The sequence below is a fragment of the Silene latifolia genome, chromosome 5 (assembly GCF_048544455.1).
Source record: "Silene latifolia isolate original U9 population chromosome 5, ASM4854445v1, whole genome shotgun sequence".
Taxonomy (NCBI): domain Eukaryota; kingdom Viridiplantae; phylum Streptophyta; class Magnoliopsida; order Caryophyllales; family Caryophyllaceae; genus Silene; species Silene latifolia.
In genome coordinates this window covers 9,134,446-9,161,246 of record NC_133530.1, presented here as the reverse complement: position 1 = coordinate 9,161,246, position 26,801 = coordinate 9,134,446, and the positions used below count along the sequence as shown (strand labels likewise).

Sequence of the window (26,801 nt, the reverse complement as noted above, 5' to 3'; positions counted from 1 at the left end):
CACTTAACTGTATTCGAGAATCGGGAAAAATCCGATCTGGAGTAATTTGATCAAAATCTCAGTCGAGTGTCTGGTTGTCGGAAGCTTTATATTTGGAACAACATTTTGTTCTTAAGATTAAAGAAGCAGCTTCCTTTGGTGTAATTTTCGACATGATTCTCAGATTCTTCATCGAAAGTCACGCTTTGTTTATTCATGGTTTGTCTTTTATCTGTTTTACTTTTTATTTATTGTTGTTTATGTATCTTGCATCTACTACTCAAGTTATTGTCTGATTCCTAGGTGACATATTAGGTATGTTGTTCACCAAGCACGAATAACATTATTTATGGTAATTTTAAAGAGTTTAGACGGTATATATGTACGATTTGTTTAGAAGCGCCAACTGCATAAATTCACATTGATCTTATTCCAAACTTGTGTGTAAATACCAACCGTTGAGTCTCCTAATCTGGTTGTATGACAGGTAGATTTGAAAAAAATTCATTGAAAACGATATTCCTTGTGTGCCCCTTGTATTGCTGTGTTGAACGTCTATGAAGAACTTTAGTCCTTCGGGGGATGTTGTCCTTGATGCAGCTACATATAACTGTCCATGGCTAAACGTGTGGCTTTTGTTTATTGTCATTGCATAACATTGTCGTAGCGGATATTGGCGTCTTTTTAGCACAAACGGTATTTTTGTGTCTGTTGTCGTCATCACTATTCTTGGAATAAGCATCTTATCACCTGCCCTTAATCCCGTTATTATCTTTGCTTCTACTATAAAGTTGCCTAAGTGAGTAATAATTAGGCGGGTGCCGTTACACAACCCCTTGGACGGGTTGATGTTCCTGAGCAACATGACAGGCAATCCTTTCTTTAATTTCAACTCATGGGGAGGCAGACCCTGCAAGTTTAGGCTATTTAAATACTCCGTAGGATAGTCTGTATATTGTTCCGTGCTCTCAATTGATTATGTGCACATTTCATCACAACTTCTGTAAATCTTCTCCTCACTTTGTATAAGGCCAGCCATATACGTGGTTATCTTGTCAGCCATTTCGTTTAAAGAGGTGAGTATCGCTCTTTCCTTTAGATACGTTTCGTTGAAACGTTCTTGTTGAAAATCTGGGCAAATTCTTTCAACAACTGTTTCAACATTCAACGGTCCGTTGCTTCAAATATACTCTTTTGGTATCTCAATCCATGTAGGCTCCTTTTCGTTTTCTGCTGCTTTAGTCTCTATCCGCCCGTCTCCCATGGCTAACAACCAGTTATTGAAAGCGTGGTTTATCTTTTGTTTCTGCGGATTGTCTGCCGTTTCTGACACCCTCATGCTTTTTGATAGTGTAAAGAGTTGACACTCATACCATATATACGACCTGTTGATCGATGCTTGAACAATATCTTGTCTCTTGCCTTTGGTAATTATAGGCAGAACTTGCCTGAAGTCACCCCCAAGTAAGACGACCTTACCACCGAACAATTTTGTTTTGGCTTCTGGATCTTCTAACGCGAGCACATCTCTCATTGTTCAATCAAGTGCTTCAAATGCGAACCTGTTGTCCATTGGAGCTTCGTCCCATATAATTAGGGGCGTTTGTCGTAACAGATCTGCTAGTTGGCTCTTTTGTGAAATGTTGCACGTAGAGTTCTCTAATAGCTCTATTGGTATCTCAAACATGCTGTGAGCTGTACGTCCTCCTGGGAGTAATAACACCGCGATTCCTAACATGAAAATTAAACTTTATACGGGGTATTCTTGTCTTAAACTTAGTTGTTTTTTATTTTCGATTTTATATTGTACTACATGTGTAACAATTGTGGTTGGTTATTCAGTCCTTTTATCTAAGATAAAGTTCTTTATTACCTGATGATGCTACATTGAGAACAATTTCACCTTCTGATCTGATCCTTGCTGAAATGGTTGTGTATAAGAAGGTCTTCCCGGTCCCTCCGTGTCCATATAGAAACATTACTTGGCCAGACCTAGTGTGCACCGCTTCAATAACTTTCTCATATACCGCTCTTTGCTATGTATTTAGTTGTTGCTCTTTTTGGGTCCATTCTTCTTTCAACTTGCGGGTGTCATACATACGCTCTTCTCTGATTAATTTATTATCCAAGCCCCTGACATCTTCGAACTGGGGGCGAGGCATACCCTTTATATCCTTCAAGGTTTTACCATACCTCAGTAGGATCTGTTCTACTTCAATTAATGTATAAGCTATCTTGGCCTCCTCTGTTAGCACAAGTCCCGGGTGGTTAAATAGCCTTCTTCTTCGTCTTTCAATATCTTCAGAGAGCATTCCTCGACTGCGATGGATGATTGATGTCTATTTGTACACCGTTGTTGTTGCAGGTTTGAGAGAAGCATAATAGGAGTTAAAGTGCACAAACGTTCAGATATAGAGAAGGTGTGGAATTGCAGTTTGATAAGAATTTGAAGAAGTGTCGAAGTCGTACTATTGGAGCATTGTGATTATATAGATTGAAGCTGTCGTATATTTTATATCATATCTAACTACTTTATTTAATGTATAGATGAAAGCTGTCGTATTATTTAATGTATATTTTTTTATACATAAATTAAAACTGTTTTTTAAATATCTGTTGTATTTATTGATTAAAAAACAATAGCCAATGAAATTAAAACAAAACAATAGCCAATGAAATTGCTTCAAAAGTTCCTCTTTTAAGTATATATATTGATTGATATATATAGTTGGTTAGAGCTTAAGGCCCTGTTCTTTTGGACTGAAATTGTCTGAATTAAACTGAAGTACTGAACTGAACTGAATGAAGCTGAACTGAACTGAACTGAACTGATCTGATCTGAACTGAACTGTAATAATAATAAAAAGATAATAATAATAATAATAATAATAATAATAATAATAATAATAATAATAATAATAATAATAATAATAATAAATATTATAATAATAATAAATATTATAATAAAAATAATACCAATAATAATAATAAATATTATTATAATATTATTCATTAATAATAATAATCTAATAAGATATATAAAAAATAAAATATTAATATAATAATAAATAAAGTAAAAATAATAATAATATATTAGTAATATAAATGATAATATTATTAATAATAATATAATATATTAATAATAATAACTAAAAAATAAATATAATAATAATAATAATAGGTCTAATATAATAACTTATTAACATAATAATATTAAATATAATAATAATAATAATAATAATAATAATAATAAATATGTGATTAATAATATTAATAATGAGTATATTAATAAAATAATAAATATTAAATAATAACTTATGAATATAATAATATTAAATATAATAATAATAAATATGTTATGAATAATATTAATAATAATAAATATATTCATAAAATAATAAATATAATAGTAATAATAATAATAATAATAATAATAATAATAATAATGATAATAATAATAATAATAATAATAATAATAATAATAATAATAATAATAATAATAATAATAATAATAATAATAATAAATGTATTAAATATAAATATAATAATATAAACAACACAAATTAATTATTATTAAATATAATATTAATATAATAAATATAAATATAAAATAATAATAATAATAATAATAATAATAATAATAATAATAATAATAATAATAATAATAATAATAATAATAAATACATTAATATAAAAATAATAATAAGAATATCAATAAGAATAATAATAGTAATGTTGACATAAATGAATCAATCGAATCGAATCGAATCGAATGAACTGAATCGAATCGAATCGAATCGATTCGAATCGAATCGAATCGAATCGAACCGAATCGAATGGAGTGAATCGAATCGAATCGATTAGAACTGAAATTAAGTCCAAAAGAACAGGGCCTAAGTCATGGCCTACATTGGTGTCAAACAAGTGTAGAGTTTGCGAAGTATATATCACTGTGAAATTTCGTAGCACGCTTAGACGATTGCAAATCAAGACATTCAAGTCCGGTCTTAATAACCACTCAACTATTGATATATGAGGAGTCTATTGATCGAATACGAAAGAGGGGGGTGAATTGAGTATTAAAAACGATGACCGCTTTTTCATCTATATGATATAAAATAATTATTTGATTTTATTGATTAAAATCAACTAATTAAATTATTAATAATAAATGCAAAATCGAAATAACAATAATAAAGAGAGAGAGAAAGAGAAACACACAGGATTTTTGAAGTGGTTCAGTTTCACAAGTCGAAACCTACGTCCACTATTCTCGATTAATAATTTTTAGTACCTTTCTCCGGACTACAAAAATTATCAATCCACTCGTATAATCAACTATATGATTATAACTCAGATTGAGTATCGCTAAATACTCTAGGTTGCTCTTACGTTAATAAGAAAAGTACAACGATAAATACTAATCTCACGTTATGCGAGTGAGTACAATATCTTGTGTACTTAGTATCCTATAACGATTCTACTTCGAGTGATTGACAAATTTGACGCGCAATTTTTGTATAAGCAAATTGGAAAATAAGAATTAAAGCTCAAAGAATTTTGCTTAAATATTTTTCTCTCTAAAAGTGTAGATGTGTGTGTCACATTTAAATGATGAATGAATGAGAGTATTTATAGTAGTAGAGAATTAGGGTTTAGGAATGTTCTGGAAGAATAAATTCCTAAACGACTTGATGAACAAGTAAGAAGCAAAGGAAGAAGGAGTTCGGCCTCCTAGGGATTCGACCACCTAGGGTTTCGGCCTCCCTAGGGTTCGATCGGCCTCTAGGCCTCATTCGTCCCACTATTGCTTCCATAGCCCACAACAAATCGAGATAGAATTTAGTTAAAGCCCTAGGTTGCATGACGATAAAAATATCGTGTTACAAACCAATAGTTTATTCAACTTAAATTCTTATTAATTAATTCCAATTAAAATAAATACTCTCTTATTTTATAAATCACTAAAAATATATTTTTCAAAAATTAACGCATCATTTTTGTCTAGCAATGAAGTTATGGCTATTAGGTCATAACTTCACTAACCTTTAAATCAAACAAAGTAAAACCATTACCGAATGACGACCTATACTATCTAATCTTCGGTAGATCTTCAGTAAACGAATCGTCTCTTCACAAGTCTCTCATCTTGAGTCTCGTGGTTGATTTCTAATCTTGATCTTGCTTGAATACATCGATCAAGTATATTTGAAGTTGTACCTCCTTGGTCCAAACTTCAAGCTTGCATCATTGTAATTGTTCCTTTCTATATTAAGACTTAAGCACACAATTACACGCATATGTTTATAATATTAAGTCCACATACAAATCATTACTGTCATTATCAAAACAATTAATAAGGACTAAAGGTCCAAAAAATTCCCCCTTTTTGATGATGACAAGTCTCCTATGATTTGTGTCTAAAGTCTAGTTCCCCCTCAACATAATACTTCCCAAATTATAGAAAAGTTGAGCGCAGAAACTTATAAACTTTTCAAAGTTATAACTATAGAACGCCTAGAGAGAATTAACTTGAGACGGTCGCAAATCATAAAAACAATTCCCCCTCTTGGCATCATTGAAAAGATAAGAACAAACATAAAACGACCAGAATAATATATTATGAGACAAGAATAAATCATGAAAAACATATTATATTAAACGCAATCTAGTTCTTAATTAGCATAATAATATTATAAACCTGCATTCACATAAGGAATAAAATGCGGAATTGAAAAGCTAATATCCATAAGATGGATTTTTATTGTGAGCAAAGGAATTAAAAAGATAAGGCTAGGTTGAATGGGTCAGGGCGAGAAGGTCAAGGGTATCGTGGGCTCGGCGGGTGTGACCTAGGACGGGTTCGATATTCCAAGTCCTCGAGTCGTGCATGACAATGGTCTAGGAGCACAGCTTGAGCAGCTAATCAAGCGTCGAAATTAACAATCCTCAAAGTCATATCTTTAACTGCTTCATATATCGTATGCATCTCAGACCTCATTTCCTTTCCCGATTGCAAAAGCTCATCACCAAACTTAACCAAACTATCCATACCTTCCCTCATATGAGTAGACTCGGAGTGTGTTCGCACGGCGGCCTTAAGAGCACTGTCGATTTTTGTGTCAAACCGTGACAACACGGTGTGTATACGAGTCGGGCTAACTTCACTAGGTCCACTAGTATCAACTCTCCTTTCCTTTTTAATAAGATCAAACAATTCTCCTAATTTCTTGTCTTGCTCATTAATCCTTCCAAGAATAGAAGTAAAGTTTGAATCCATCTTAGAATCCAACATCTCAAAACTCACATTGCTTTTTCCTCCTTTTTCTCCTTTTGTCTCAAAACATAATTCCGGGCCATTAATAACGAGCTTCATATAAGATAAGTAAAGATCGCTCATCTCGTCATTTGTTATAACTCCATAACTATGCCTCCCAATAACTCCTTTCTTCTCTAAAATTCGTGAGATCCAATTCCCATAAGGCAAACTTAAAGTAGAAGCTAAATCATCCATCTTAGCCGTTATACTAGCTTGTATAATTTTATGAAACACAAGCAAGGGTAGACTAACCTTTTCTCCTTCAAACCAATTCAAGCCTTCATAATAATCATCTCATGAGCCCCGAATTTATCTCTACCTTCTTTGCGAGGCACAACGGTAGTCCAAAGAAAGTTCAAAAAGAACCTCAAAGTTGGCGACAACTTCGCAGTTAAGATAGTCTCAGATGAAGTCACATCTTGTTTGAAATACCATTTCACTAACAACCTTTTTTCAGGTGACATACTTCCCCATTCTACGCTTGGATTGATTTCGATTCCTCCTTCAGGAACTCGAGCCAAGTCGCAAAAATCACCAGGTGAAACACGTATGGATGTCTCATTAACCACAGCAAGTAAATTTCCTTCCTTAAATTGAACAGTAGCATAAAATTAATATACCTCAATAGGAAAGACAGGACCACTTACAGCAACAATATTTTCCCATCCTTGATCTTTGAGAAAATTTCTGAAGAACCCAAGTGCTTTGTATTGCTTTAACCAATCAATCGAATAAACTCGCCCTGCGTGAATGCGATATTGAGCAACTTGATTGATATTCCTTCGTTCTACTTGAGTTAATCGAAGATTATTCAGTCCATTGTTAGTGTAATCATCCATATGATGTGCGTAAAGAATACGTGAAGAACCATCTTGAAGTATATAGTTCTCAGTCTTTGAACTTACCTCAATTTCCGAAACCAACTTTCCCTTACCCTTAATCAATTTTCGTCTTTTTGTGAGGTTGTCGGGTAGGTCGACGGCGGACCGTGGGGAGCGTGGGGTGTTGGCCGGTGAGGTGGAGCGCGTGGTTCTTGGCGGTGATTGGGTTACCTTCTTTCTAATGACAACATGTTTCTTGGATTGAAAACGGGTTGTAGGTTGATTTGTCATTATGAAATTTTAGCAAAAGGTATTAGGGTTTTAGATGATTAAAATTGATGAGAATTACGGAGAGATTAAAGAGGTATAAATAGCATAAGGAGTTTGAGTTTTGGTAAGAATAAAATTCCTTAAAGATAGAAAATAATACCAATTTCCATATTTTTTTTTTTGCCCTTTTTTTTTCGGCACTTCCTTTCTTTTTTTTTTCGTGCCCTTTTTTTTCACAGCACTTTCCCCTTTTTTTTCGGCACTTTCCCTTTTTTTTGTGTTTTGGTACTATTTCCTATTTCTTATATGATAATAATAAGAAAATAATCCTCTTTGAAGTAAGATTAGGAAAGAAAATCTTGTGATGGAGTTTAGGCAGGATTTGTGTAGGAATATAATAAGATAGAAATATCTTTATTATATTTAAGCATTTTATTGTAGATTTTGTCGAATTTTTGTAAGGAAATGTGATTATGCAGAATATAAAATATTACCATACACATAAGCAAGATATAACACGTAAAATAAATATTATTTAACATAATTAAACTTGCAACAAAAAATATACGGACACAATCGTACAATCTCATCTTCCTAGCCAGTCATTCAGGTTCCCAGACATAATTATGACGGATTTAATTATCGCTAATTAAACCAATCTCAAGTCTCAATAACTCAAAGCGTTTTCTAGCTAACGGCTTAGTCAAGATATCAGCCCATTGCCTTTCGGTACTACAAAATTCAAGTGAAATGTTGTCTTTCTCTACATGATCTCGTCGAAAATGGTGTCGAATATCTATATGTTTGGTCCTCGAGTGCTGGGCAGGGTTCTTAGAAATTACTATAGCACTCGTATTGTCACACATAATAGGCATACGACCTACATTTATACCATAATCACATAGTTGTTGCTTTAACCAAAGTAATTGAGAACATACCAGTCCAGCAAATACATACTCGGCTTCAGCAGTAGACATTGCAATTGAATTTTGTTTCTTTGATCCCCATGTGATAATACAAGGTCCAACAAACGTAGCAAACCCAGAAGTGCTTTTCCTATCTAAAGAGCACCCTGCATAATCTGCATCTGAATACCCTACTAGATCGAAATTACACTCAAGTGGATACCATAAGTACAAATTTGATGTACCAATTAAATATCTCAAGATACGTTTAACTGCAATCATATGTGAATCTTTAGGACACGATTGATATTGCGCACAAACACATATGCTAAACATTATATCAGGACGACTTGCAGTTAAATATAAAAGTGAACCAATCATACCTCGATATGTAGTCTCATCGACACACTTACCATGTTCATCTATAGTCATCTTCTTTTCAGGTACCATAGGTGTATCGTAAGATTTTGCATTTTCCATACCGAATTTTCGAATCAGTTCCTTGATATATTTCTGTTGGTGAATCTTTATACCATCCTTTGTTTGTTGAATTTGTAAACCTAGAAAGTACTTCAGTTCTCCCATCATGCTCATTTCAAACTCAGAAGTCATTAGATCTGAAAAATACTTGCGCAATTTTTCATTAGTAGAACCGAATATAATATCGTCTACATAAATTTGCACAACAAGTAAATTAGAACCCTCGAATTTTAGGAACAAGGTTTTATCAACAGATCCTCTTATAAAATTATTTTGTAATAAGAACTTGGATAATCTGTCATACCATGCCCTTGGAGCTTGTTTCAAACCATATAAAGCATTGTCTAATTTATAAACGTGGTTTTGAAACTTGCTATCTAAAAATCCGGGAGGTTGTTCTACATAAACTTCTTCTTCCAAGTAGCCATTAAGAAAAGCAGTCTTAACGTACATTTGGAATAATTTCATTTCTTTATGAGCAGCAAAGGCAATAATGAGACGAATAGCCTCAAGTCTTGCTACGGGTGCAAAGGTCTCGTCATAATCGATCCCTTCTTGTTGATTGTAGCCTTGGACAACTAGTCGTGCCTTGTTTCTTGTAATAAGTCCTGTATCGTCCAATTTGTTTCTAAACACCCATCTTATACCAATAACAGTTCGATCACTAGGTCGTGGCACCAAGTGCCATACCTTGTTGCGTTCGAATTGTTGAAGCTCATCTTGCATTGCAGTTATCCAATCAGGTTCCGCAAGAGCTTTTTTAATATTGGTAGGTTCAATGGTTGATAGAAACGAAAAGAATGAGCAGAAATTATTCAAGGACCTTCTAGTTTTAATGCCTTGCTCTAGATCCCCTAGGATTTTGTCCAAAGGGTGGGAGCTTTGATGTTTCCACTTTTTGAGAACTCTAGGCTCATTATCATTTGATGGACTAGCATCATCTGCAGACGAAGAATCATGATTTGTTCCCCCTGAGTTGGACTCGAGATTTTCTTCAGAAGTATCACTAACTTCATTAGAAATGTCATGATTTGGATCAGAAGTTACATCATCATTAGGTATAACTTCAAGATCTTTTTCTTTATCTAAGGAAGAGTCGATAGTATCATTAACTATGGACTCATCACTTCTCTTAGGATCGTTTGCAGAGTTATCTAGTTCATCATTGATACCTTGAATATCTTCATCTTCATTTAGGGTCTCATTTCTTGCTAGAAAGAAATCGGGCTCATGTGGATCCTCTTCTTCCTGTTCAACTTTATCAAACACATTATCTTCATCAAAGCGAACATGAACACTTTCTTCTATGCGCAAGGTTCTTTTATTGAACACTTTGTAAGCTTTACTATGATCCGAATATCCCAGAAAGACAACTTCATCACTTCGGGGGTCAAATTTTTCTAAATTTTCTTTTCCATTATTGTGAACAAAGCATTTACTCCCGAAACAACGGAGATGTGATATATTGGGTTTTCTCCCTCTTAAAAGTTCATAGGGAGTCTTTTTCAAAATAGGTCGGATCATAGCTCTATTATGCACATAGCATGCGGTAGTAACAGCTTCTGCCCAAAAACTTCTAGGATGCCCACTACACAAAAGCATAGTACGAGCCATATCCTCTAGGGTTCGATTCATACGTTCCACGACACCATTTTGTTGTGGGGTACGTGGTGCGGAGAAGTTATGCCCCACACCATTTTCCCTACAAAATTCTATAAACAATTGATTAACAAATTCCGTGCCGTGATCCGTCCGAATCGAAATAAGCTTCTTATCATATCTATTTTGGGCAAGCTTCATTAATACCACAAATTCATCGAAAGTTTCATCTTTAGAGGAAAGAAAGATTGGCCAGACATACCTTGAGTAATCGTCGACTAGAACAAATATATACCTTGATCCACCACGGCTTCTAATTCTCATAGGTCCACATAAATCCATGTGTACCATCTCAAGTGGTCGTTTAGTACTAACTACTCTTTTAGGTTTAAACGAGGATCTAACATGTTTGCAACGGGCACATGAGTCACACATTGTCTCTTGCTCGAATTTAATTGAGGCAAGCCTTCAACTAACTCCATGGACTTAAGTTTCTTTAAAATAGTTGGACTAATGTATGCAAACCTCTTGTGCCACAAGCAAGACTCATCTGAGGTTGCTTTCATACACGAAAAGGAATTTGTATTGACAACATTTAAGTCAATCATATACACATTCCTCATACGGTGACCCTCAAGTAAAACATTATTAGTACCTTCAATTATGATACGACAAACATCGGCATGAAAAACAACTCTATTTTCTTTGTCACATAATTGAGAAATACTAAGTAAGTTGTGTTTAAGACCACTTACCAGATATACTTTATCGATTGAATGGGAGGTTGAAATTCCAATTTTTCCTACTCCAATAATCCTACCCTTCTTGTTATCTCCAAAGGTAACTTTGCCACCGAAGAAGGGCTCTAGTGAAAGAAAAAGATTTTTGTCTCCTGTCATGTGTCTCGAGCATCCATTGTCGAGATACCATAGATTATTTTCTTTCACTACTACCTGCAAATGAATCAAATACAACTTTTAGGTACCCAAGCTAAGTTGGGTCCTTTATGGTTAGTGACTCTATATATTTGATCCTTTCTAACCCATACTTGTCTTATTATTCTTTTGGCTTTAACATTGGGTTGTCTTGGTCTTTGTCTAACAATCGGAACATAAGGTATTCTAGGTTTTGTTCTAACAAAAGTAGCTCTAGGTCTAGTACCTTCGTGAGACGCTCTAGGTTTAGAGTTATGAATTTTAGGCTTGAATGTATGCTTTCGATTCTCATTTATTTTGTTTGATTTTGAAGGCACAAATGAGTAATCAAAAACCATATCATAAGTCCATCTAAACTCATTATTGCGTTCTTCGTTGTCGTTAGATTCATCTATAGTTGAGACATCATCTTCAACTATAAAATCACAAGTCTTAACAGTTTCGACATTCTTTTTCTTATCCCAAGCAAGTTTGACACAATTGACTTGAATATATCCAGTAGAGCCACAGTAATTACAAATCAAGTATTCTGGAAGATTAACATATTTTCTTTTTCTGAAATCGTGATCAGAAGGATTAGATTTGCATTTATCATGGTCTCTACGGCTATAGCATTCATGACCAAGTCCCATCTTCATGTTATTATCAGATTGTTCAGTAAGGAAGTTTAAAACCTTTGTGCTTCCTTCCCATTTATCATGAACTTTTCGTGCATGTAAGAGTAATTCTTTCAAGGACTCAATTTCTTTTTCACATTTCGAATGATCTATATTTGAATCCTTGGAAGAGTTACCTTTCTCAAAGTCTTCACGAAAATTATCAAAACGTTCATTCAAGACACGTTTCTCATTTTCATGTTGTTCCTTAAGTTTGGACATACTATCACTAGTTTCTTCCAATTGCTTAGAGAGAAATACAATTTCTCTCTTGTGTTCGGAAACCACACTATCTTTGCCACGAAGCTCATCTTTTAAAATCTCATTGAATTTCTTCAACTCGGAAGTTATAGCATCACTAGCTGTAACTTTAGCTTGAAGATGCTTAATGTTGAGTTTAAGCTCTGAAGTTATGGCATCACTAGCCTTAACTTTTGATTCAAGAGCGTTTTTCTCAGCATTTGTCTTGTCTGAAGTTATAGGAGTAGCCATAACTTTAGATTTGAGTTTTTTGGCTTTGGTTTTCAGAAGTTGGTTTTCTTCAGTAATATCTAAAATCTGTTCCTTAAGGTCTTTTAACTCTAGACTTTGTTCATGACAACGATCAAGGGATTGTTAAAAAAACTTAATTAAATTATCCTTAGAAAGTTTCTTAACTTGCTTTTTAAGTTCAAGATAACTTACCTCTTCATCCTCTGAATCTGAATCTGAATTTCCAACGAGACACATCTCAGCATTTGAAACATTGCTTTCATTGTCGCTTTCTGAGAATAGGTCAAGACTGACGCTACTTAGACAGAGATTGGCAGTTTCTTCTTCATCCTCGGATTTGCCATCTTCAGAGTCCAAGTCTCCCCAACAGTATGCCATCATAACTTGCTTGAATTCCTTCTTTGTTTTGTCACGTTGATTTTTGTCTTTAATTTTCTTCCATGTAGGGCAATCTTTAATCATGTGATCATTATCACCACACTTGAAGCATCCACGATTAGAGAAGGACCTTTTTGACTCAACAGTTTTATTGGGAGTTTGCTTTGATTTGTTATTTGTCTTATTTTGATTTTGAAAGAAAGGCTTTTTCCTAAGACGTTTAACAAACAATACAGTTTCATCTTCAATATCTGAAGAATCATCAATCTTGCTAGATTCAGCTTATAAGGCCATCTTTTTGCTTGTGCCAGCTTCCTCCTCATCCTGATTCAGAGTAATCTCGTGAGCCATTAAGGTTCCGAGTAGCTCCTGATAGGATAACGAGGTTAGGTCCTTACATTCCTCTATGACAGATACTTTATGTCTCCATCTGCGAGACATACTTCTGAGTATTTTTCTTGCAATTTCCTCGGAGTCAAAAGTTCTTCCTAAATTCTTTAGCTCATTGATGATGCTAGAAAAGCAAGAGGACATGCTATCAACTGACTCGTTTTGCTCCATGGCAAACAGCTCGTATTTTCGCATTAGTAATGCCATACGCTGCTTTTTGACAACAGTGGTTCCCTCATAGGCTAATTCTAGACCATACCATATTTCCTTGGCAGATGAACTGGTTGAGAAACGATCGAATTCAGTGGCAATCATACCGTTTTGCAATAAGCTTATTGCTTTTGAATTCTTCTCAGCCTTTTTATAATCCGCCTCAATATAGTCTTCTTCTTTCTTTTCGACGGTAGTGCCATTACTGGTTGCAAGTAAGATCTTATTCGGACCATTCTTGATAATCAACCAACACTCCGAATCGTTTCCTTTAATGAAGTGGGTCATCATATTTTTCCATAAACCATAGTTCTTCCCACTGAATATAGGACACTTAAGGTGTTTGGAATCCATTTGATAAAAATAAATGCAGCGGAAAAAGATAAATAGACTCAAAAAAAATATATCAGACTCTAGCCGTTAGGCTTATCAAGAGCACGAGGCACTGATACCAATTGAGGAGTCTATTGATCGAATACGAAAGAGGGGTGGGGGGGGGGGGGAGTGAATTGAGTATTAAAAACGATGACCGCTTTTTCGATCTATATGATATAAAATAATTATTTGATTTTATTGATTAAAATCAACTAATTAAATTATTAATAATAAATGCAAAATCGAAATAACAATAATAAAGAGAGAGAGAAAGAGAGACACACAAGATTTTTGAAGTGGTTCAGTTTCACAAGTCGAAACCTACGTCCACTATTCTCGATTAATAATTTTTAGTACCTTTCTCCGGACTACAAAAATTATCAATACACTCGTATAATCAACTATATGATTATAACTCAGATTGAGTATCGCTAAATACTCTAGGTTGCTCTTACGTTAATAAGAAAAGTACAACGATAAATACTAATCTCACGTTATGCGAGTGAGTACAATATCTTGTGTACTTAGTATCCTATAACGATTCTACTTCGAGTGATTGACAAATTTGATGCGCAATTTTTGTATAAGCAAATTGGAAAATAAGAATTAAAGCTCAAAGAATTTTGCTTCAATATTTTTCTCTCTAAAAGTGTAGATGTGTGTGTCACATTTAAATGATGAATGAATGAGAGTATTTATAATAGTAGAGAATTACGATTAAGGAATGTTCTGGGATTAGGGCATAGAAATGTTCTGGAAGAAAAAATCCCTAAACGACTTGATGAACAAGTAAGAAGCAAAGGAAGCAGGAGTTCGGCCTCCTAGGGATTCGGCCACCTAGGGTTTCGGCCTCCCTAGGGTTCGACCGGCCTCTAGGCCTCCTTCGGTCCACTATTGCTTCCATAGACCACAACAAATCGAGATAGAATTTAGTTAAAGCCCTTGGTTGCATGACGATATAAATATCGTGTTACAAACCAATAGTTTATTCAACTTAAATTCTTATTAATTAATTCCAATTAAAATAAATACTCTCTTATTTTACAAATCACGAAAAATATATTTTCCAAAAATTAACGCATCATTTTTGTTTAGCAATGAAGTTATGGCTATTAGGTCATAACTTCACTAACCTTTAAATCAAACAAAGTAAAACCATTACCGAATGATGACCTATACTATCTAATCTTCAGTAGATCTTCAGTAAACGAATCGTCTCTTCACAAGTCTCTCATCTTGAGTCTCGTGGTTGATTTCTAATCTTGATCTTGCTTGAATACATCGATCAAGTATATTTGAAGTTGTACCTCCTTGGTCCAAACTTCAAGCTTGCGTCATTGTAATTGTTCCTTTCTATATTAAGACTTAAGCACACAATTACACGCATATGTTTATAATATTAAGTCCACATACAAATCATTACTGTCATTATCAAAACAATTAATAAGGACTAAAGGTCCAATAATATATCATTCAAGTTAGAGAAAATTGTTGATTACAGCCTTTTAAAAATCACTTTTTGAAAATTACAGCCTTATAAATTTTTTTTTGAAAATTACATCCAAAATATTACTTTTCTTCTAAAATTGCACCAACTTGAGGTTTTTGGTGAATTTTGATGATGTTTTTATGATGTTTGGGGTGATTAATTGGTTTGTGTTAAGGAGAGGTAAGAAATCTGGGTAAGTAGGCTCTCAAATAATAAAGGGTACATCATAAAAACATCATCAAAATTCACCAAAACCTCAAGTTGGTGCAATTTTAGAAGAAAAGTAATATTTTGGATGTAATTTTCAAAAAAAAATTTATAAGGCTGTAATTTTCAAAAAGTGATTTTTAAAAGGCTGTAATCAACAATTTTCTCTTCGAGTTATTCTGTTTTAGGCTGATGCAAAAACAAACTCGTGTTTTCGGCACTAATGTTGTAATCATTATTACTCGTGTAACTCTGAATTTAACTAAACTAAAATCAGAAATATGAACTTGATGCATGTCTACATGTATTAATGTTCCCAACAAAGACTACCCATTGATCATAACAGGATACGATCCTAATACATTCCTTGAAAGCAACTTCAGCAAAATCCAACGATAAATCCAAAAGTGTGCGTACAAGATCAGTGGACATCAAGTTCTCCTCCAAACTCTGTGTATATTCACAACCACACTTATGTACACTCCTAGCAATATCAGCAACCCCTGAACAAAAATAAGCAAACTGCATAATCAATTCTAACACAAAAAAAAAGTTACAGACAAAATCAGTTCTTTAGAATATCAATTTAGAAAGACTTACGAGATGCCCTCAAGTTCTTCTGCAAACTCTAGCTATATTCACAACCACCATCACATAAATCCGATCTTTGATGTCATCATAGAACCGGAAGAAGGCATGTCTCCAAGACGTTTTGATAACTAAAGTACCACAAACTCCCCAAAATCCAAAGATAAATCCAAGCACTACACTTATGCACAACCCTAGCTTAAAGTTATCGTTAGGCAGCTTCTCTTTGCCTAAATTATGTGGAATTATGGCTCCGTCGTCTTCATGACACTTAGGGAGTGGCGCTCCACAAAGTCTGGGGTTTCCCGCGTATGATGAAGTGTCGAAACTTTGTAGTTGAGTGCCATCTGGAATCTTTCCGGACAAGTTATTATACGACAAATCCAATACTCCTAGATAACTTATTTTAGCCAAACTAGTTGGGATTACACTGGAAATCTGATTATGTGATAAATCAAAAGATTGCAAAGCAATCAATTGACCTATACTCGATGGGATGACTCCGCTCAAATGATTTCTTGATAAATTTATGGATACTAAACCAATAAGGCTTGAAATTTCGTCAGGGATATGTCCTTCCAGTAGATTGCTAGATATATCTATGGCTTTTACGAGTCCAACTGAATCATGTCCTCCTCCAAAATTTTGTTCTTTTCTTTTCCACATTATCGATGGGTTATCAGTGAGATCATACGCAATGGAAAATTCTAAATTTGTTAAATCAAGGGAGGTATATTGTAAGACATCAGTTGTGTTAACCATGCCTTGGAGATTGTATATGCATCTTGGGATGGTTCCACTAATGCGGTTATTAGAAATATCCAATATTTGAAGTCGAGTGAGATGACACAAGCTTGAAGGTAAAGCTCCAGAAAAGTTATTATATTGGAGGGCCATGATGCTAAGATTTTTAAGATAATTTCCAACGGCATAGGGTATGTACCCAGACAATGAATTATAGGCAAGATCTAGACAAGTCAAAGATCTCCAATTCAGTAGGGACACGGGGAGTTCACCCGAAAGATTATTGTTGCTCAACTGCAGCAAACTGAGCTTATTTAGTGAACCGATAGAGCTAGACAGATTTCCCCAAATCTTGTTGTTTTTGAGGCGTAAGACCACTAAATTATCAAAGTAACCCCAACAATCGGGAAGTTTCTCTGAAAATGAGTTATTTGAAAGATCGAGAACGATTAGAGGCGTTTTGGCTTGCGGACACAAAAAAGAAACAAGACCTTGAGAAAAGTGGTTGTTGTTGAGATATAACAGGCTCACATAATTCAAAAACGGTGGTACTGTGCCGACGAAATTGTTTGAGCTCAAGTCTACTACTACCGTGGAATCAAATGTGGTTGATGCATTTGGAAGTGCCCCATACATCATGTTTTGAGACATTAATAATTGCTCTAGTTTGGGTGATAACGAGTTGAAAAAAGAATTAGGGATCATGCTTGAAATACTAGTGTTGGATATATCAATAATAGTCAAGTTTTTTTGAGTTATAAGCCACATTGGAAAATCTGGGCCAACCTTACATGAGCTCAACCGGAGTTCTTGTAATTGAAATGGAGGAACCCAATTGGCGCTAATGTTAACCACCAGTTCTGTGTTATCTTCCAAGTTTAAATAACGTAAATTGGAAAGATTTGATAAATGTACACTCGTCAAAACTCCCTTTAAAGAATTCCGACGAATATCCAACGTTTCAAGCTTAGGAAGTCCCCCAAGTGCTTTACTAATGGTGCCGTTAAGCTGATTCTCATAAACGTTTAATTCCCTCAAGTATGAAAGGTTGCCAATGTTGTCAGTAATGGAGCCCCACAATTGATTACCACTTAAATCTAAAAGCATTAGTGATTTGTGTGAACATGCAGATAAAAATTGGATAATCTCTGAGAAGTTGTATTTAAGACTGGTATCCTCTAAACGTAGGATTTGCAAACTACATAAGTTACCAAGGAAATTCCAAGTATGGTTGGACAGTTGGAAAGTACTTCCAAACAGTTGATCATTAAAAGAGAGGTCAAGAAAAAGAAGGTTGGTTTCAAGTCCACTCATATTGGTCAACCACTCAAATATTGATGTATCATTCAAGTTATTTCCGGAAAGGGTAATAATACCAAGGGTTGTGGAAGAATTAATATATGAAAGAGATGAAGGCAACTTTAGAAACAGGTTACAATTATCCAAGTGAAGGGCACGTAAGTGAGCGAGATTGTTAACAATAGACAACCAATTGTTTGTAGTTAGACTCAAATCAATACCACCCAAATCCAACTCCCTCAGCAACCTTAGTTGTGATAGCCACCTCAAGCTTTCGACCTTCATATCAGAATTAAGATTAAGAGATGTTAATTTAGAGAGATTTCCAATCTCATGAGGAACGTCTCCAGTAAACCCAACATAGGAAAGGTCAAGGTGCTCTAAGTTATTAAGTGAGCATATAAACTTGGGTAATTGTCCTCCGAAATAATTATGACTAAGGTTTAAGTATTTTAAATGTTTCAAATCAAGTAGAGATACACCGATTGTACCTTTTAGACAGAAGTCCACATCGTCGTCATCATAGTAATTTTGGGGCATGGGAAGATTGAGGGCGAAAACGTGGCCACCAGAGTGATTATGACACTGAATACCGCCCCATAGGCAGCAATCTTGAGTAACTCCCCAAGAATCAAGGAGTCCACAACGGTCGACACGAATGCCACGTTTGAACTCAAGCAGTGCATCTCTCTCGCTCTCCACACATTGTATACTAGCATGACAACCAAAGTAGGTCAGGCAAACACACAATAGAAGAAGAAAAAGAGATTGATCATATAATTTGGAGGTAAATTGAGGACTCATTTTATCTTTAATGTTGTGGATGAAACTGTAAATGTGCGTCGAACAAATTGTGTGAGTGGTTTAGTTAATAGCTTGTTGGCGTATGTTTATATAGAGGTCTCTACTCATTTTTTCACGACTTGTAATTTTGTGAAATAGCTTAAGGTCATTTTCATTTGGACTTAATTTTCAGTTTTATTCAGATCGGTTCAATTTTTAGACACTTTCAGTCCACAAGAAAAGGGACTAAAACTCGCTCCATTCCCTATATATGGTTATTGTTAAAGCTTTTGAAGTCGTGCAACGACTTGAAGATGTGAAGTAGTATTGTCTTCGTCTTCTGGAATGTAACTTGGGCATGACTTTTCAAGAAGAATCACTAATTAATCAAAGTGATTGTATACTTGGTGCGTTTTGATCTAACCTTTTCATACGTACCCCTTAATTATTTTGGAAAATGGTAGGGCACCCGTGAGACTAAAGTTTCAGTACCACTGTGATTAAAATAATTAAAAAGTTAAATTTCGATTTTGCACTAAAAAATTCGTGCACTGTTAATCTTCAATTGAAGAGGCTTTTAAATGAATTTTTTTCCAAAATAGGGTTTTATAACAAACAATTTAACGAAATGTGGTAACTTTGAAACTAATTACTCAAAATGGGTCCACGTAGGCTCGGTTTTGGCGATGCTAGGTTCAGATTAAGGTCGCTTAGCGGGAGAGCGACTTGAGGTCAAACCGCCCAGCCACTGAGCGACTAAGGGAAAAAAAAAGTAGCTGATGGGAATCGAACATCGAACATGGAATTTAAAACAATCCCACCACACCCCTAACCATAACACCCAAGATAATATTATGACTTGCACAACAATTACTCAATAATATTTTTAAGCACTTTAATTTGATATATAAATTGGATTGTTCTGCTGGTTAGGCAGTATAGAATAAGTGTTAATTTCGTGGGTGGTCTTGAGTTTGATCCTGTTAAACTGCGTTTTTTTTTTTCTTTTTTTTCTCCAAAGACCCAAATCGCTGTGGGGGAGGACGATTTGAACTGAAATCGCTCACTCCCCGAGCGACTTGCCTTGAAGTAACATACTGCGGTTTGGGCGAACATTAAGTTACACTTTGGGTAAGGTCGTTGAGCGGGAGAGCGACTTGGATCCGAGCCTAGCTTCGGTGAAGACGTGGACCCATTTTGGGTAAATACTTTGAAACTCAACCCATTTTATTAATTTGTATGTGTTTAGACCCCAATTTGGAAAAAAAACTCCTTTTAAATGGTGTACATAGACGACTGACTTATTCCATTCTTTATTTACGTTTACTAAGACTTGTATACTTGGTGCGTTTTGATCTAACCGTTTCAAGTCTTATAAAAAGAGAATGAATGATGAGCAATTGAGAATGAATGCAGTCTATAAATAAAAAATTCGTGCACTGTGATGTGATGGAAATCAATATTATGTGCGCCAAATGAATTGAAAAAGGCTTTGTGGTCAGTCAATCTACAGCACTATGTCAGAAGATGGAAATCAATATTATGTGCGCCAAATGAAAAAAGCGAACAGGATATGATGAAAAATGGAAATACACGCCATGTTTCACAATTAGACAAGTCAACACTACTACAAAACTAGTTATGGACATCAGTCGATAGACATCGGATTATCTGGAAAACCGATTTACATAACATGCACATCGGTTGTTTGCAAAAACCTGATGTGCATATAATTATATGTACATCGGTTGCGTTAAAAAACACATGTCCATTATTTCTGATTTTAAAGGACATGTGATATTTAATAAAACTCATGTCTATATAAAAGTCATGGACATGGAACATTGCATTTAACCGATGTGCATCTAAAGTAAAAATTATAAGCGGCAAAAATATTTACCTCACCCCAATCCTCTCCCTCACTACCACTACAAGAAAAAAGCGTTTTTGAGACCGTTATTTTCATTGAGATCGAAAACCTTTGTTTTTTATTTGTGACCGTCTCGAACACACATTCATTCTGAATTTCACATCCTTCATTTCACAAAACCCCCCATACAGCTGACTTGCTCTCCAACGGCGACGACCTGCACTCCCAACGGCGACAAGGCTTTCACCTGCACTCCCAAAGTCGATGACGCTTTGACCTGCTATCATTCATTGGCAGGGATTTGTTCTTGTTCAGCCCAGATTCGCACCTCAATCTTAGGTTCAGGTTTAATGAATTTTTCGTATAGGTATCCAACTTATGTGCTTTCAAATTTAAGTTAGTGCTTTGTGGTATTGGTGTAGCTGGGATTTGGTATACTCTATAGATGTGTGTGATTAAAATACGTTTACTTAGCAGATTAAGACAACTTAACTGGTGAATAACTTGTGCTTATGTTCTTAAAGAAGATATATAACTCAGAGAAATAGTTATGTAGCAGTGTTTAAGGTACATTACTAAGTAGCGTCAGATGAAGACGACTGCTTTCACTTCACTGTTGGTTAATTTCCTCACAACCATGACTGTTATTTCAAATTAAGATATTTTATGATAATAGGCTATTAGTGAATGGTGAAGTGAGATGGCGAATTTGTATTTCATGGTCAACTTGTTTGTTGGTTTAATTATATTTCGGAACATAGATGCTATTAGTGACTAATGAAGTTTTATATTTCAGAACATATAGACTGATCAGTGGTTTTTTATGTTAGAAGTCAATAGTGCACCGTTTATGAGACTGATGTGCGGTTTTGTGTTTTTGTATGGAGTATAGCTGAGCCTATGTTGGATCATGACCGTCATTTTCATGTACCAATGTCTACACTCTACACATGCCCACATTAGACAAATTTCTTGAGTTTCGTTTTTTTGAAAGTATTACTTTGTTTATGAATAGGATGATTATTAATATCGTCTCTTTGCCCAAACCTTAGCTTTTCTTTCTCTTTATTTACCTACATCTGCTTCTCTCGGTTGCACAAAACCGCCTGCACCCTACATGGGCTTCGTTCACTACCCAAACAAGAGTTTTCGAGGTATATATTTTAATTTTCCCTAAAATTATTAACCCTAATTTCTGAATTTGATTGATTTTGAATAAGCATTATATTTCTTTGTGCTAAACACCCCTCATTGTATGATTTGCCATTTATTTAAAGTCTTCTCGTTCGCCATCGTCACTCCCTCCACTTGGAATTATGCAAGGACAGAGCCTGGATTGAGAGATATAGAGTTGAGCAAGTTCGGGTCATAATGGTGTTGTAGAGCATTCTTCTGAGCAGTCCTCTTGCCGTGGCTATAACTCAAGATATATAGCTGACCTGTCCATGATTCTAACTCTCAATTAAGGTTAGCATTTCAAGCTCTTTATCCATATAATAATGACATCAACTAGTGAAAATAACACCATATATTAGCTCATAAAGTCAGGCATGTAGTAATGAATAATCAGAATGTTATAATGTTCATTAACCCCTTAATTTGTATCTGAATTATATGAATGCTTGAAATTTAATTTGGCTTGTTCGCTTGGTAAGATAATGAAGGACCCATAGTCCTAACTCCTACTACAACTTTCATATTTGGTATAAACTAACTATTTTTCTTAATTTGATGGAAAGGGTAGGCCAATTGGATAATAAATGGTAGATTTTGCTGAAGATATAGGTGATATCGCTCGCAATCATATCAAGATCACATATGAGCATTGGCTTAAAGTAACCGAGGGAATTAAATATTTGATTTGGCAAGACATAAAGGTAAAGTCACCCTGAGTTCTGGTTTGATTATTTTGATTTATTTAGAACTTAGCATAGCTCCAGTTAGTGATTAAATTATAAGCAAATGTTATGGACAAGTCTGGTTATCATAGATTAAGTTTGTCTGATTAACATCGTCTGATTAACATTCTGATTTTGCCTTTCTGTCTCATCTTCTGGTTTGTGCCATTCTATTAACTAGCATTATGATTAGCATAACAGGCTTCAAACCAGTTAGTGATTAAATTATAAGAATGATTTGGATTGACAGTGGCATATTTAATTCCTCCTGTTTTTACTGCCGTTGGAGCTAATTTTTGGGAAAATGCATCTGTTTATGAACCTTCAGGAAAAACCCTTGTCGGTATGGCAGAAGTTGAAGCGGCCATACAGGAAATGTTCCAAGCTCCTCACATTCAGGTGAGTGTATTGCTAGTAGTTGTGATATTTAAAATACAATAATGTATGTGTCTCGTTAGTTATATTAGGATCTTCTATGTTGATATTTTGTTTTCTCGTTAACTTTGTTGTGTTGAACCAGATTCTCTTGGTAATATGCCCAATGGGAGATGAGCAAATCTGAGGCTGCCAAGTAGTCTTGTCTCTTCGGCATTTTTTTAAAACAATTAGTCAGTTTACATATCGGTTTATATTTTTGTATAGGTTAGTCGTCTAAGTAAATTTGACACATTGTAGATGAAATTTTTTTATAATTGGCTTTGGATAACCGATTGATTGTATACAGATATTTTTTATTGATTATGGAATCATTTTGCATTGTCATCATGTGTACGACTAATATGGGCAACAACGTAATATTTTTTTTTTATAAAAAAAAATAATTATAGACATCGGATTTTTGCAAAAAACTGATGTCCATTGATCAAATAGACATCGGTTTTTCTAAAAATCCAATGTCCATTGATCAAATAGACATCGGTTTTCCTAAAAATCCGATGTCCGTTGATCAAATAGACATCGGTTTTCCTAAAAATCCGATTGATAAGTAGCATTTTAGTCGTATTTTACCCCGCATTTATACCTTATTCCGACTCGATTTTGTGTGCTTAATTGTCTAATAAGCTCATTTAATTACTAATTTATAATAATTAGTCGTATTGGTTATATTTATTAATTAGTTGGATTTTTATTTAATATTAACATTGATATCGTTTCATTATAATTTGTAGGCGAGACGGTATAATAAAGTGGAGATTCGAGTTAGAATAAAAGAGAACGGAAATCGAAGAGCGAGACGGGTCAATGCGAGATCTAGTATTAAACAAAAGTAGCAAAGTCAAAGGTTGACAAATTCAACCAATGACTTGCTTTCATCACCCTTGCCAAGCATCACCTTCCCTGTATCATCATCAACAACACGCAACATCTGCTCCTCCATTCACGCCTCCTTCATTCATCTTCTCCATCATTACCACCCGCACCAATCCATCAAACATCACCATTTCATCACTATTTTCGCATTCATCATCATCTCCAAATTCAGTCACCACCATTAATTCACCTCCTTCACCATTCACAAAAACCACCATTTCATCCATTAGACCCGCAACAACAACAATGGACAACCCCTACTGCATCCACCATCATTAACCAACAATTCACCTAGTCACCATGTACCTGATTCCGCAAACACACCATACAACCCCTGCACTTCGACAACTGCAAACCGCCATTACCATCCTCCATTCAACCTTCATCTTCAACCTCCATCAATTACCACGACATCACCATTTGCCCATTCATTCACTAATCAAACTCCGTCACCACAACAATCAGTCACCAGTGAATTCATCAATTTCGACCTCAGATTCGAACTCGGGATCCAAACTGAGCTTTTATGAAGCTATGTTGCTCCATGCCGGTGCCCCGGCAGTCGACACCCTCAACCGGCAGAACACACCCATTTTTCCTCCTTTTTGTGAAGGCCTCGCTACCGGCATAGGCACCGGCAGCCGACGTACCGGCAAAACGCACCTTTTCAACATCTCGCATGAACTGCTGCTGCTCTCTACCGGTCAACCGGCAGCCGTCGTACCGGCATAACGCACATCACATTAATTTTTGCTCCTTTCTTCAAGTGGCCTCGCTGCCGGCACAAGCCCCGTCCGCCGGCGGGCCGGCAAAACACCCCTGCTGCTACATCTGATATGTATGAAGACAAGAAATGAAAAGGAGAAGGATATGACGTCTTTGCCCCTGCTTTATCACACTCAATGCTGCGTTTTATTTGTGGCTTTGTGTCGTTTCAACCAAGTGCACCAATGTATTATAAAAATGCAAGAGGAGGAAGACCCATTATGGGGGGATTAGAAAAGAGTATAATAATTATTATTATTATTATTATTATTATTATTATTATTATTAGTGTCATTATTAGTAGTAGTAATTAGATGAGTATAAAAGACCACAACTTACTCAACACAAGGGGAATTACCCATTACACCACCTTAGAAATTAGATTAGAAAATTAGACTAGTTCATCTTTCTCTCAAATATTTTAAACCCTAAATTAATTTTCCTCTTACCCAAGTTGTAATCTTTACTCAAAAATTAATACAATTGTTCTCTTGTTTATCCAAGTTCTTCCATCAATTCAAAGTTTCCATGTTGGTATAATTCTCTCCCTTAATTTCATTTGTTTACATTTATTTTCATTCAAGTTTTGTTAATTGTTTATGCTTGAATTCCTCTCTTTTGTTGTTAGATTGTTATTGTCTTTCTCTTGTTCATCTTTTCTTTGTTTTCCTTTGTTGTTGCTCTCAAAGATTGAATCTTTGAGTTGCTTATGTTAAAGTTTGTGTCTTTTTGCATTAATCTCTTTCCATCTTAGATTAATTTGTCTTTCCTTATAATTTAAGTTGGATTGTTGCATGATTAGTAATATAATTTGTACTTCCATCATGATTATGCATAAAGATACCATCTTTGTTGTTTCTATTGCTCTTAGCACCATGATTAGTGAGTAGTCTTCTACTAGGACTCGGTTTGACCCGACATGAGTAGCTTCACTAATTGATTCTCATATGGGCTAATTGTTTGGGGAAATTGGTGAGGGTAGCTTAGAGGATTGACTTGACTTATGGACCGATTTTTGGTAGTGTCGATTTGTAACCCTTGTCCACCAACGAGAGTTGGTTAGGTTGTGAATAGGATACCCGGAAATTTGTCTTACAACTAACCTAGGTTGAGACCGAAAGGGAGAACCAAGGGAGGGTACCTCTAGGCTAGCGTTTGAAATCGACCTCCGAGAGGAGGAGTGGGATGACCCGGAATACGATGAGTACTTAATGACCTTGACCGATTTCTTGACCTCCTTGGAAAAGTGCACATTTTTGGGGTTGTTGGGTGTTGAGTTAGGGATTCCGACCTTCGAACCCGAGAGGGGGGTTGGTGGGTAGTGCTAGTGTCCTACTTCGAACCCGAGAGGGGGGTCTTAGGCGAATTAGAGCCATCTCCTCCTTGCTTGTCTACCCGAGTGATTAGCCTAGGGAATTAGTATGTGGAATTACGAAATGTTGAGGGAGAACCGAGTTCTAGGCCTTTTATTCATTTGATTTACAACTTTATTCCTCTCTTACTCATTTATCATCTTTAGTTAATTTGCATTTTATTTCATTTATGTTAGTTGTTTAGTTTAACAACCTCATCTTATATTGCCGACTTAGCTAAGCACGAGAATTTAGACGATTAGTAATCACCCATGCTCCCTGTGGATTCGACCTCGACTACCCTACTACATTAGTTGAGTTATTTGTTTGATCGGGGGAGTGCGACAAACCCCGCTATCAAAATGGCGCCGTTGCCGGGGAGCATTGGCATGATATTAGTTGTTTTGTTCTAGTTTAGACTAAGTCTAAGTTGCTTTGCACACCTTGGTGTGCCGTTTGTCTTGCTAACTCGCTCCTTCAAGTGTGTAAGCTTTTGCATAAGAAGATTGAGTTTGAATTCAACAAGTCCATGAAGTTTCCCTCTATGAGTGACTCTTGCTATATAGTGGATGTTTTGGATGTTGATATGAAAGAAGATTTTAATGAAGATGGTTTGAGGGAAAGTGAGTTTGAACCTCAAATTATGAAGGAAATTGAATTGTATTTGAACTCCCCAAAATCATTAC

The 26,801-nt window shown here is 35.3% G+C and overlaps 1 protein-coding gene and 1 long non-coding RNA gene across 4 annotated transcripts; one reads left to right on the top strand and one right to left on the bottom strand.

Annotated features, from left to right (window-relative positions):
- Positions 1–15,770: 15,770 nt before the first annotated feature.
- On the bottom strand, positions 15,771–19,130 carry LOC141656653 (receptor-like protein EIX2). Its single transcript, XM_074463625.1, has 2 exons — positions 16,106–19,130; positions 15,771–16,008 (listed from the first exon to the last, which is right to left on the bottom strand). The coding sequence occupies exon 1, from the start codon at positions 18,938–18,940 to the stop codon at positions 16,115–16,117; it is 2,826 nt and encodes a 941-aa protein (XP_074319726.1). The 5' UTR covers positions 18,941–19,130; the 3' UTR covers positions 15,771–16,008; positions 16,106–16,114.
- A 1,952-nt stretch (positions 19,131–21,082) lies between these two features.
- Positions 21,083–22,740, top strand: LOC141655874 (uncharacterized). 3 transcript variants are annotated; one of them, XR_012548214.1, is made up of 4 exons: positions 21,083–21,134; positions 21,842–21,943; positions 22,067–22,256; positions 22,534–22,735. It is a non-coding gene; the product is annotated as an uncharacterized LOC141655874 (long non-coding RNA). The 3 variants fall into 3 exon arrangements; XR_012548213.1 differs by having other exon boundaries at positions 21,083–21,156; XR_012548212.1 differs by lacking the exon at positions 21,083–21,134 and having other exon boundaries at positions 21,670–21,943; positions 22,534–22,740.
- Positions 22,741–26,801: the final 4,061 nt, after the last annotated feature.